The sequence below is a fragment of the Akebia trifoliata genome, chromosome 8 (genome assembly GCF_017979445.1).
Source record: "Akebia trifoliata isolate Shusen 1 chromosome 8, ASM1797944v1, whole genome shotgun sequence".
Lineage (NCBI taxonomy): Eukaryota > Viridiplantae > Streptophyta > Magnoliopsida > Ranunculales > Lardizabalaceae > Akebia > Akebia trifoliata.
The window spans coordinates 52,485,784-52,500,516 of NC_141382.1; the positions used below are offsets into that span (position 1 = coordinate 52,485,784).

Here is a 14,733-nt window from a genome sequence, read left to right on the forward strand (position 1 = left end):
GATTTTAATTAATAAAATTTTAAAGAAAATGATGCATTAAGAGTAGTATTTTCCTATAGAAATGCAAGTTAGAGCCAATAGACTAACAATAATTGTTTTAGAAAGAAAAAAAAAAAACAGAATCTCCAACGAAGGGTACATGATCCATTTGAATACTTACAAAAGAAAAGAAAAGAAAAGAAAGGGACTTTGGTAAGGAAAAGAAAATTAATCAAATTCTTACTGATGCATCGAAGGGTCACCACCGACACTCTTACATATCAACATCGATAGACAACAATGGCAAACATTATTGTTAGAGGAGCCAATCAATTGTATCTATATTGGATTATGGATTATGGGTTTTATTTATCTTGCTTTAATGATAGGTAATCCACATTTTCTCAAAAGACAAAAGTTTTTAATTTTTCTTTGTTTGTTAGGTAGACATGAATTATAACCTAAAGGAAAAAACTTTGAAGCAGCTAGCTAGCTTCAAAGTTTTGGTAGAACCCTTCTCCTTTAAGGGCGTGTGGCACCTCCAAGTTCTGGTCAATATTTGAGAAACTCTTCTATTTTCAAATTTGTGGCATGCCCCTTGATCTCAATTTAATTTCTCTTATATACTGAAAAAAATTATTTAAACTTTAGATTTTTCCTCAAAACTAGTCATAATTATGATGGAGATGATGATGGTGGTGGAGACGATGATGTAAAGATATGGTGATGGTGATTATAATGATGATGATGAGGGCATTGAGATCATATTTCCTTAGTCCATAATAGAAGACCAAGGTCAAGAACAAGAAGGGTATGCTATGGTTTGAAAACACATAAGGAGGTATCTTACATATTCTCCTACTATATATAGTTTTATTTTATTCAAGCCACACAATGATCAAATTTTGTAAGCTCTTCCTAATCGTCTAGGAGAGATTATATAGAACTTGACATGTGGGCCACTAATTCATATTATAGACTATAAAAAAATGAGTGAGATTTGACAGTGATAGATTTCATATGTAGATAGGTGATGACTATCAGCAAGTACGCTCTAGACGTTTTTATTTGATCCATTGACAACATCATTTCCCTTAGAATAGAAGCGAAAAAGACATTCAAGATTATAAAATTTTCAACCTCATGGAGATCTTTGATGGAAGATATTAGATTATAGAGATGTATTAAACAAATGTGAATGAGATTCACCAGATCACTTTTAGTGTACATAGTTAAATAGAAAAGTTGATCTTATGATATTTTAGAATATTTATGATTTTCTAATTAGAAAATATTAATTAATGATGGAATAAAGCTATTTTTAATTAATCATGATTTCAATTTTTTAATTTGTTTGATATAATTCTCTAACAATATCTTAATTATTAGGGTTCATGTAAATGATCAATTAAATTTAAATAGAATTTACTTCTTCAACCTAAACTCTTTTTATTTTAAGATGGCTATAAATTAAGAAAGGAATATTACTACAGAAAACAAAAACAATTAAAAAGGAAGGTACAATGTAGGCCCCTCCATGAGTCCATGTTGTAGGGATCTTGCAAACTGCGATATATATGTCAAAATCATGGAGATTTGTGTGGTTTTGGATAATGCAAGTGTGGAAGAGAAACTGTAGACATATAATAGCCAGTGAAACATGTGAAGGATTCAAACTTCAATAATATCTTTGAAACCGCGTTACAGTACAGTCTAAAGTAAAGATTCTCCCTTTTATTTATTCAAGTCAGGACACTTTGGAAGTTTGTGCAGTGTATATATCGTAGAGACGAACACCAACTTGTTGCGTGTCGTTTTCTTAGGCTTGAGAAAATGAGTACTAATTTTGTGTGTGTGTTTGGTTACCAGTTTCAAGTGTACCGCAAAAAGTCATCCCCTGATCCACACAACTGGTACAAAGTGAAAATCAAGTTTTTATGGTATATATTCCAAGAGAGTCGTCCTAGAGTGACTGCGCAGGACATTGTTTCACACTGAGACACCGTGGAGGTATGCACAGAACCATAGGTGCTTGTCACTCGTATCTCTAGAAAAATTCCATACAAAACTCCACGTCAGCTCAGTGTAAAGTCACTTTAGCATTTTCCATTCCAAGAATTGCACAGGACACTGTGTTCGACACAAAACTGACATGGAAGTATGCTTAGAAACCTAACCCTACATGCTTTTCACTTGTATATTAGGAAAATTATCAATGGTTCTAAGCACACCTCCAAATCAGCGCAGTCAAACTCGTTAACAATGATGTTATCATACTGGACTGTGCTCACTCTCTCTCTCTCTTCCACTCTATAATGCATGCATACCCCTTTGTAAAGTGAACTTATGTTGACCCACCGTGAAATAATTGAAGAATAAGAATCTTAAATCCATTAGAACAGAACTCTCAAAAAGAGAAATTTTTCTAGAGGAAAGATGCTTTCTGCATTGCAATTATAGCCCTTTTTATAAATAAATAAATAAAATTCTAATATTAGTAAAACACAAAAATAGTAGATTTTTTTTTATCAAAAATAATAAAAATGAATTAAACATGAAAATAGAAACTACCCAACCCTAGAAGAAAAGCAGAGTCAACGGTGCATGATTTTGACTTGTATAATTAAAGTTATTAAAAAAGTGAAATTTTCCTAGGCCTTACACTTGGACTTTTGGTGATCCAAACATTCCATGAGTTCTTGTGCAACTTTTCCTACATCGTTTGTCCCTACAGCTTTCTAAGAAAATACCTTTGTAACATAAGCCCTTAATTATAATGGATTAGCTATCACTTGAAACAAGGATAATTGTAATTTTATATGGGAGGTACAGTTGTGATATCATTGATAATAAGAGGATAAGATATTTGTTGGCATAAAAGACACATAGATTGTGAGATTGTTGAGTCGGATGTAAGCCTGAACGTTGCCTAAACCATGCCAATGATTGTTCAATCACTGTCGCATAGGAGGTTGGAGAGAGGTCAGAGACCAGTGATGAGTGTGTAGAGATAGAGCAGCTTAGTAGCCTATCTTTTTCCTAGGCAAATGAGGTTATGCTCTTGAGTAATTAGTAGCTGAAGACAGGTTTTATATCCAGGTTATGGTGGAACCGTGAACATGAACCAACTTAGTAAGTTGGCACACTCTTAATTAGTAGCGGAGATATGGGTGATTGTTAATTTGATTGTTCTGAACTTTTGCATCTATAGAGTTTGTGAGATGAAATGATAATAATACCGCTTGTCGTCAAGTTTAACCATGTCACTACATACTAGGGTGAAGTTGGTATGGAGTGCCATGGTGCCGTTGCCCTACATAAATTGGTAGTGATCATACATATGGTGTCAACCGGCTGACACTCTCCACTCATCAGATGCCTATTAGGGTATGCATCAAATAAGAGACTCTTGATGGGACCTCCCCACATGGCCACTAAAAGTAACTCCTATCTACCACACCCCCCTATTGATTGTGATGTTTATGCCATATATGTTAAGGATGTATGAGGTACCAGTACCTTGAGTTTCTTATTACCATCATGAATATCTTTCATCCAGTTGTCTTTGCATGAGAATGTACTTGTTGGAAAATTTGTCTCCCCCTCATCATAAGCAAATTAAATATATTTATAAGTGAGATACTTTTTAAATGGTTGATCCTCTCTTGTAGACCTTCTTACTTGGGGTCCAATACCCTCTTGTTGAGAGGGTCGCTCCAACTGTTGTTCACCTTCATGCTATCGCATGTATGTCTTCATCAGTAAGCTCTTCTTATACCTCTTATCCATTAATAACAAGTGGAAATGGAGAATCAGTTGAAAGATATCCCTTCTAATCCATAACCTTTCTGACATATCACCAACCAAAAAAATGGGGGAGACCTTTTAATTAACATGGATTAATGCCAACTTCCCCCCAAAATTTTTTAGGCAACTTCTCAATGATAATATGCATCGGACCATCTTTATAGTGATGATATTCATTCTTCCTATTACACCATTATGTTGTTGGGTCCCAAGAACTATCTTCTCATGTGTTATACCACGTTCTTCATAATAACTTTCACACTCATTTGATATGTACTCCTCTCCATTGGTAATTAATACAGAAATATTACTTTAAAAGTCTATCTGTCTCCTTTTCTACCTTCATATACAAGTGCTGAAAAAATGGAAGCACTTGATCTTGGGATTTCAGAAAATAAATATGAAAAACAAAAAACAAAAAAGTGGGAGAATTAACAATATTAACAGTCAAAATAAAAAATAAATTAAAAGCAAAGAGAACGTAACACGTGATTCTGAAAGATTGACCATGTCTATGGGCAATGATGATCAGATCCTTTCACTATTTTTCAAGAAAACTAAATTTGCAATCTTTGAGAGAGATTTCCTTTAAAAAAATTGAAAATCCCTCGTTTCAAACATAAAACAAGTTGGACATAAATATATATCGCACAAAAATGAAATTTCCCTAAGGGAAGAAATTTTGCAATTTAACAAAACAAAGTTACTCCAAAAAATTAAAGTGGAGGGGTCTACCACCAAACTCCCAACCTTTGGACAAGGGACATGTTGTCCCCTCCCCAGCTAACTTAGTGAATTAATTGATAGTGAAAAAAAAAATGAAATAATAAAGATAACACAATTGCACAAAACATAAGGATTTACGTGGTTCAACAATGTGCTTACGTCTACGGAATAGAACAAGAACAATTATTATTTTCTCATAAGTTTTACAATCCTAGAGATCTCTATTTTTATAACTGAGAGTTACCATAACATATAAAACTCCTCCAAAATATAAAAAATAAAAAAATCTTAAGATATTACACAATTACTCTTTTCATACCCCTTAAAAATTTCAGGTTGGGGGAACTAGACTCCCAACAAGGATGCTCCCCCCTGCACCCCCGTAGTTCTGTGTAGTATAACATAATACAAGACATTTACACAACACTGATATTGTTGCATTTTTTTTTTTTTTTAATCTCTGTGTCAAAATGTTGATGGATTGTATGATTAATAAAAATTCAATGAGCCACCCCAATGTTGGAATGTACCTTTTCGATCTGATTTTATAGTTGGTTGGGGTCTGTTTAAACCCTGATTACCATGATTTTTGGAGTGAATTTCAGGGCAATGATGGTGACACAGAATTATTACAATTTTCAGTTGGAACATTGGATTGAATCTATTTAATTAATTTTTGAACTCTTGAACAATAAGACTGACATAATCTCACCAATAAATAATATATAGATAAATGTCAACATCCACAGTGCTCCTTTCTGCAAATGAATTCACAAGTTTATTTTTGAGAATACCATCAGCAATTTAGAATATAACAATAGACATGATGGATGAATACATAGATAGAAAGACTATATTATAGGACTCTTAGATCATCGACAAACCAGACGTGAATTTGACTCCTGTTGATGGCAACCACAGATTTCCTTCGATAAACTGAGCCACGGTAAAATTAGTAGCCTGATTCGAATCCATTGCATGGTGACCCGGCCACTTAACTCGGTTACCAAGACCCGCACCTTCCCCATAATTCAAGTACTCCCCATAATATAGTGTATCTAATGCGTAGTTTCCTTGCCACTCCAGCCATCCCTCGGGTCTTATTGCTCTACTCATATAAGACTGCAAGAAGACTGTTCGTGAGTACTGCTTCCATGGTCGACCGAGGTACGTGACTGCCGAGTTCTTCGAAGAGAGGAGATCATTATCAGCTGTAATATTAGAGAATTGGATTGAGAAACCTGTGTTTTGATTCGGGTCTTTGCGACCTTGTGCTGTTATCGTGTTCTTTTGATTGGTGAGGCCCTTCTTGGCAAGGATTTCACAGTTCTGGAGGACTACAGCTCCATTGCCGAAGATGAAGTCTACTGTGCCAGTGATGTGGCATTCTCGATAGAATTGGCGGAGGGAGTGGGCGTACAAGCTATCTTGGTATCCTCGAATGCCACATCGATAGAAGGCGGAGAGGTCTGAATCGGATCGTAGTGCAACTGCTTGGTGCTTCTCTGGTCCTGCTGTGTTCTCGAATGTTATGTCGCGGGCTATGAAACCTCTACCGGAAACAGCTGTAAGATATAAACCAATGTGTTTTCATTTAGAATTTCTTATGTGTTTTATAACTCGAACAACTCAACTCAGTTTTATTCGACTCAGAATTTTCTCTTTGATGGATGTTTTGGGTTGACTTATTTTGATATATTGACCAAAAATATTATTTTTAAATTAGGTCTAACCTCATTACAATTTACAATACATAGTCAAGACTTGGGCTATCAATGGGCCAGAACAAATTTGGGTTGGGCCGGGTCTCAAAACTTAACTCAGACTTCAGCCAGTCAGATAATGAAACGCATTTGTTCGAGCCTGTCCCGGAGAAATTAAAATCTTTTTTTCTCATCCGGGGATTTCATAATAATCCCAAATCTCCAATCGCACCAAGCCTAAGCCCTAAGGTAGTTTTATAATATATATAGGATACCCTAAATCCACAGGAATCCATGTGATTGTTTGATCAGAGATTCATTAAATCATGTGATGTGTTGGAGCTACCCCAAACAAATTTGACATATAATAATAATAATTGGGGACAAATGATTGATCCAAAATGAATTTGAAGGTTTATCAAATTGGTTCTTTATAAAAATCGAAATCCTTGATTTAGATAAATCGAGAGAGTTATTAGATTGACCATTTTGTGATTTTAATATGCATTAATTAAAGAAATTATTAAAGGCAAGGGTGCAAAAAAATGATCTAGACTTACCAAATGTTGCAGTCCTAAATGTGGTCCAACCATCGAGAAAGTTTCGATTGCCAGAAATAATGGTAGCGTCCATCCCATCTCCAATCAACATGAGATTCCATTTCTTCTTCTTGATCTCCACATTTTCTTTATAAACCCCCTTCTTGACATATATAACATATCTTGTACTACTATGATCAGGAGCAGCTAATACAGCATCCATCACACTAGTAAAAGTCCCCGACCCATCCGCCGCAACAACAGCATTTGCGGACACCCCTCTTGACGGATCTTGCAAAAGCATCCGATCTCTGGCTTTCATCCATGATGGAAATTTACCTTCAGTAAGCTTCCTTCCATTACCATCATCATTAATAGACTTTCCAGATTGCAACATGCCAAGAACATTTGCGACTTGAGACGTTACTTGTGTGAGACTCCCCGCGACAACATCCTTAACATAACTATTGGTACCTTCGAATCCATCGGAGCAGGTATCTTGATTTCCAAGCGCGGCGCTCAACCAGGACCGTAGGTCGTAGTTTCGATTACCCGTGCTACTATCCTTACCTGTTGATTGATCATCATCAGACAAATATTATGCTAAAATAAATAAATAAATTATCTTAATTATATATAAGGTTATACAATATAGTTAAGTTTGTTACAAGAATTTTTGTTAAACTCTAGTTAGACTAATGCTTATAATTAGTTAACTCAACTATTTATCCATAGGGAGTCCCTAATAATAATAATAATAATAATAAAAGGTACGTAGAATTACCATTTGGGTTCTCCATTGCGGATAGTGTCAAACTCAACTCATCCATGGTGAAATCGAGTAAATCGACACAGTCGTTAAGAGCATTGGATACACGAAAATCATCGAATACATTGATGAACTTGGATACTAGAGATATTACACTCACAACTTCCCCAATTGTTGACTTAACAGTTGATAAGAAGGTTGAAGAAGGAACCGTTAAAACCTCTGAATAAAACAAATCATCAGAGCAATCACAAGGACTAGTATTAGATAACAAAAAGAAAAACAAGAGGAAGATCACGGCAAGATGGGACACTCTTGAATGTGCCATGGAGTTACAAAGTTTTTCTTTTTTTTTGTGATTAACGTGTGTTTGGGAAAGGATACTGAGCAGAGATATATATATATATATATATATATACATATATAGAGACAGGGAGAAAGAGGAAGGAGTATTAAATAAGGCATATGGGAAGGGTGCCCACATTTGGGAAGTGGGCAGTGAGCAGGTGAGAGAATTAAAGGTTAGGTGTCGGCGGTCAGAAGAAGGAGCTGATCCTAGTAATGAGAAAATCTAATGTCTGCTCTTATGTCATTTGTGTGTCGGTATACTTGAATCTTCTTTTTTGATTTCCTACCACTCTTGGCTACATATAACAATAACAAAGCTATCTAAAAACTATAAAAAGTAAAAGTAAAAGCAAAGAGAAGAAAAGGAAATAAAAACAGACTGACGATCTTACACACATAAAAGAAGAGGAAGAAAAGAAAATTGCAAGGAAGAGAATTAATTAATTACTTATACCCCACACGTACATCATCATATAATATGAGTGGTACTAAAGAGTTAATTAAGTATAGAGTCATCTTAGAGTGACCTCAACAGGGGACAACTTCACATGTCCATAGATGCGTGCGTTTTACTCGTATCTCAGAGAAATGCATCTATAGACATGCGCCCGCCACCATGTCAAGATGAACCCCATGTGTCCCTCACTAAGATCACTCCAACATTAATCTTAAATAGGGTATATCATGCGTTGGCAGTTGTTTATAGGGGCTAGCCAATTATATGTGGGGAGGGAAAATTCTGTATATCATAAATTTTAAGAATTTCTTTAATAAACATTCAATTAATTTAATGATACAAATAATATAATTACTTCATAAGTTAGAATTATTATTTTTTAGATTCCTTTTCTTATAAGATTAAAAAAACATACTTTGATAACATTAGATTGCATGATAGTTGAGAACCATGTTCATATCACAATGCATACCCGTATTACCTCTAAGATACATGTCAATTAATATTGTGAGACTTGCATTAGACCAATCCTAGTATCAAGATAAGCACCTACGACCATGGTTTAAAATCTTGTTTCAATATAATGTTTTAATTTTTTTCAAATCTGAAACGATACTGAAATCTTACGAAATATTCAATCCATAATATTATTATTTTTTAAATATCTTTCACATAAGACTATGGTCAATTGACATGTTATTAGTTTCAAAACACAAGGTATCTCAAATATTTACAAAAAGATAAGATTTTTTATATAAATAATCCAGTTTTCCATAGAAGACAAAAGTCAAAGGTATGTCATCTATGAAACATGTATCGTTTTTTAAGAAGAAAATAAAAGAAAAAGTGGAAGAAGGAGAAGAGTCGTCTTCTTCTAGGTGTCTTCTTCTAGGTACCGTTGTGTGTGTGTGTGGACAAAAACCCCTCTTCATTGACCCAATGATTTGACGGTGGTCGAAGGAGATATCAAGATGGGAAAAAAGGGTTTGAGAGATGAATCGGACAGTAAAGGACCTTGAAAATAGAAGAAGAGATGGTTGTAGTACATTAATAGTTCTCTCTCTCTCTCTCTCTCTCCCTTTTTTTTTTCTATGATTTTAAACAAAAATCATCGAAAGTAATGAAAATTTTGACTTTACTACTATTTTGTATCGGTATGTGAAAATATCAAAATGTTTCATACAAAATAATACGAGATTTTAAATCATGCTTATGATTACGAGTTGAGATCTTTATGAAATACTAATTTTCCCCTACAATAGTACATGAATAGACAAAAATTGTTTACGTCTTGACTTCAAAATTCAAGAGACAATATAACCAAGCCGAATAAGAGAAAAAATAATATTTCTAAAAATATAATTGGAACCCGAATCAGTACTTCGCAGGATTGAGTAGAACCAAGAGTCAAACATGGGTTTCACTTGTCAAATCCTTCTCTCTTTTTTTTTCTCTAATTATTGATTTTCAATTTTAAATTAATAGAAAAATAGAAGATCTATTAAAACTAGAATGAAATGATGTGCTGCGTCTTTCAAGCAATTTTGTCATTTTGGCCCCCCCTCCGGCCGCTTTAGATTGAGATGGAAATTACTCTCTAAAATCAATAAAGAAGGAAAATAAAAATAAAAAAAGGAAAGAAAAAATATGATAAAAGATCGATATATGCATATATATTAATATTAAAACATGGTTGTTAACACATCACTGTCAATCAAATCAATAGTAATTCGAACTTCTTTTCCAAAGAAGGATGCTTTTAGTGGCTTAGCAAAAGAAAAAGGTGATCCCATGTGCAGTGGGACACTTCTCAATCAATTTCCACCCAATCATCTAAAAATAATTAAAGATAATAAAGGTTTGTTCTTGTGATTTTTTAGACATCGAAAAAATCAGAAAAGCATATTTGTTAGTAACAACTTTTGCTTCATCTCAAAATTATATTTTTGAGAAGTTTTGCTGGAATTGCTTTCACGCACATACCACTATGAGAAACAACCACCGAAGAACGTATGGGATTGAAATGATGATTTCACCTTTCATTTTTTTTAACTCCTCGATTAAATAATAAAATCAATTCGACTTCTCTTTATTACTTTTAATAATTCTTTGTTAGTTTCTGTAACAAACAAGATTCTCTTGGACGTAACTTCTTAGACTCTGAACTTTTATTTCTCTTAGACACAAAATCTTAAAACAAAAGCTTAAATCTATAATAAATAGACTTTAAGTGGGTGGTCGACAAATTTTTTTGGTTAGATTAAAGGAATATTATAAAGAAGTTGTCTTTTTTATTTTAGCCATGTAATTAGGACATTCTATCTAACCTAACTCTTGTAATTACGTTTAGGGATATGGTTTGATTATCTAGTAATCATGCAATTTCATATTGTTTTTGGCGATTGCTATGATATCTAGGATTTGTGGATCATTTCTAACACGATTGAGATGTAGCCGTCACATAGAATTTTGCATATTGGGCTCAATCCAATTTAGAGAGCAAGCCAACTTAGACATTCCTTTGTCTATGTGTTTTGCCTTTGATATCTAACTTATCTCGTAGATAATAGGGAATTTCTCATTCTATTTTCATTAATGACTTGTCTTTTATGTGTTCCAAAGAATGAGAATAACATTGTCAAAGCTCATTGGGGAGTATTTGTATATATTTGGTAGAGTAAATAAACGTATCACGAAGTAAATGATCTTTGATGCAAATAAAAGATTCTGAAATAATTAATGAACAAGATATTTTAGAATCTAAAATAACTCTAATTTACAGTTAGATGAATGATTTACCCATTTTATGAGGTTTCAAAGGGGTAGGGAAACACAAGACACATGTATGGTGGAGATTATACTTGCATTTTACACTCTTATGCCGAGCGGATCATTTGAGCATACCCCCCGCCCTCCTCCAACTAACATATATGGTTCAAAAATATTAACTATTTGACTCGTATACCATGGCCCAAGATACCTTTGTTAAGTATTGTAGAATAAATTTATTAGCAATATGTCGAGCAAAAGCAGGGGAATGCATGACCTTAAATACTTGCTCCATGAGGATGAGATGTAAGCATGGTTTCAAAATTTGTCCAAGACCAAGACATTGCCCGAGTGATCTCAGTATTGCCCAACAACGAGATGGAAGGACAAGTCAATGTATTGGACGAGATATAAAACCCACATAAATTTTTCTCACTGTTGAACGAGACATTTCAAACATATAAGAAAACTCGTCCAAAACAATTCAATCTCATTCACGGACAAGACGAGACATCAAAACGAGTTTTAACACCATGGATGTAAGCACCTATCATGGTCAAGTATTGAAGTATACCCATGATACCCTAATACGAAACTATAGAAGTGGGGACCGTACACTTAGCAAACAAAACAAAAAAAACTATAGAAGTGGGGGACCATACTTGTTTGTTTCCTACTTACGAAAACATGGTGATATCTAACATAAGTACTTTTGTAGATGGAAAAACAAATGTCCAATATCTTCAAAAAACAAAAGAATGGATTAGATTTGCTATATAAAATATGATGGTAACAACACAAGAGTTGTGAGCAATCACGTAGATCAAATCCATCTAAACAATCCAAATGATCTAGACCCAGGTCAATGCGAGACATTTTCTGAGTCAAATTTGAGCCAAGTAATAAGATGAAATGAGTGTCACCCTCATCAAAGAAAGCTCTGAACTTCAAAATGATGATCATGGAATTTTCTCATTAGTGGACGTAAGACCTTTGATGTGGAAAAAACTTAAGCCCATCCAAATATCAAAGTTAATTTGTATGAGAAATTGTTTTGATTAAATTTTTTTTTTGTTGGTCATTAATGTCATCAAAATCTTATTTCAAAATTTTGGAATCAATTAATCTAAGCTTTAAAAAATAATAATAATTATAATTGTAGAGGTAATTTTTGGTCTATCCAACCTCCACTTTCTGTCCGAGCTTGGATGAGGACATGTGCATCCCTACAAAGCCTTTGGCGCTCAAGAAAGAACAGTATAGAAAGAATTCCTGGGTGTTAGAATCTCGTACCTTTGATCACTAGATCCATGTCCGTGATTTTTGTGTCAGCTACAATTTGATTATAATCAAACCATTTCAAATTAATTTTGTATAAAAACATATTTTATTCTAGAAATTACTAATTTTCTATTATGAAATGGAATAATAGATTCTTTAATATAGAAAATAAACATTTAGATTATTACTAGTGCGCCATCACTTTTGCACCGCCTCTTTACTTAGGAACCTCAATCGGTTCAACATTTAGAATATTACTTTATCTTTAAGAACCTAACACCTATGTTACCTGGTTGGTGGAACCATTTGATTCGGATTCAGATTTGTAGTTCACCATTCTAGATCAAAACCAGTTCATCGAATTTCTCAAGCAAATCCATTGTATTTTCACATTTCAATTCATACAGATATTATATTGAATTCGTCAAAGCCAATAAATAAAAATCAAGGATCCACAAATATAATGGTTTTGAACCAACTGACAGTTTGGTCTAATTGGAGTGAATTTAGTAACTTATAACAATCAAAAATCAGCTCAAGAGTTAAAAAAAAAAATTGGTAAAATCCAATGGAGAAATGACCACTCAAAAAAAACTCAAATTAATAGGTGCAGATGTGGTTGGGGACAAAAAGCTAAGGTGTGTGTGGGCCTATATTTCATTTCAGTGGATGACAGTATTCTCCGTGTTGCGTCGTTGTTACCTTTAATTAAAAATATGTCATATTCGTTACCCATATACGCGTAGTGCAATTAAGGTTGCAATGGTATTATCCTCGATGTGCCATTATGATCTGTCTCTCCTTCACCTTTGTTCTCTGTTCATAATGAATGAAGGTAGGCCAGTTCTCGGGCCCCAGCCCCCACCATAATTTTAATCAACATTGCAATGTCTACCTGATTTGAATTGATTGACACTTGAAATCATGGTTACAAAACTCGACCTAGATGTATCACCCAACAACGAGACGGACAGACAAGTCAATGTATCGGACAAGATTTAAAATTCAAGTTCACTTTTCTCATTGTTGAACTAGACGTGTCAAACGTATTGACAAATTCATCCAAGAAGACTCGGTCTCGTTCATGGAAGAGACAAGACAAGATGTCAAAACGAGTATTAAAACCATGCTTGAAATGTGTTATACTCTTATTTTTAGAACTCTACCTAAATTAATGGTCCCAAATTGAATTAAATCCAATGGGATGATCCAAGGGTCCAACCCCATAATTTACATTTTCATGAAGGAGAATTTTTGGGATTCAACAAGAATCCCACTGGACGATCCACCAAATTTAAGACTGATTTTTCATCAATTATATATGATCTCACCCCTTAAATAAGAGCTATCTAGTTAATGATCCTTCTTAAAATCTTTAATTTTCTCCAAATAAAGGGTGAGCTGATTAAATCGAAGAATTTATTACTAATTTTCAATCATTAATATTCTCTGAAATGGAGCACTTTTACATTGTCCAACAAAATTTAGTTTTCTTCTATCATTCAAATCTCAATAACAAAAGAAGGTTTCAGGGAGGTTGAAGATGATTGGTTTCGATAAGTAACTCACAAAGCGTTGTTTGTATGTTCCCTAAAGATTTCCAAATTTTTAAAGAAACTTTCCTGTTTTAATCCAAAATTGTACCCCCACTGACTATGATCCCCAGCCCCCAAGGACCCCATGATTCGATTGGAGTTCGGGGACCTTTTCCATATTAAAGAGTCGGGGATTACTCTCCAGAATAATTCAAGCACAAAGCCAACCCATTGATATTTAAAAAGAAGAAGTTGTCCCTCTTAAGTTTTAGGTTTTCAATTTTTTATGTAATTTGATCTACGGTTGGGATTTTATCGAAGATGTATATTATTGATATTTTGAAGATTTGATTTTTTTAGATCTAACTTTGATTTGAAGAGAAACATTTATTGTGTAAGTGAACATTTTTGTGAAGTTCACTTAGTATTTTAATCAAATACTTATTAATTATTTCACCAAACACCTTATATGTCATACCTTCTAAAGATCTTGTTTGATAATGACAATGAAGGATAACTCAAATAATGGTAGCAAATGTAAAGAAGATAAACAATTAAACAAATAAATAGTAAGAACGCAATACCCACAACACGAGATTTTCATGATTCACCTAAAGACTACATCCACGGAGGTATGAGCGTCGGAGCTCGATTTCACTATGAATAAAGCGGGGCAAATTGCTACAAGGAGTCATATCTATTACTTAATTTCACCTTTTTCTCAATCTCTCCTCTCTATGTTTTCATTTTTGTCTCTACTTTTTTTCTCTAGAAAAGACTTAGACTTAGAATTAGACTTACTACATAACAAAATAAAATT

The 14,733-nt window shown here is 33.9% G+C and overlaps 1 protein-coding gene across 1 annotated transcript; it reads right to left on the reverse strand.

The window, feature by feature from the left end:
• Positions 1 to 5,210: 5,210 nt before the first annotated feature.
• On the reverse strand, positions 5,211 to 7,916 carry LOC147397759 (pectinesterase/pectinesterase inhibitor PPE8B-like). The gene is made up of 3 exons (XM_086449668.1): positions 7,539 to 7,916; positions 6,776 to 7,324; positions 5,211 to 6,077 (listed from the first exon to the last, which is right to left on the reverse strand). Exons 1-3 carry the CDS (start codon positions 7,849 to 7,851, stop codon positions 5,380 to 5,382), a joined length of 1,560 nt encoding a protein of 519 aa, XP_086305794.1. The 5' UTR covers positions 7,852 to 7,916; the 3' UTR covers positions 5,211 to 5,379.
• Positions 7,917 to 14,733: the final 6,817 nt, after the last annotated feature.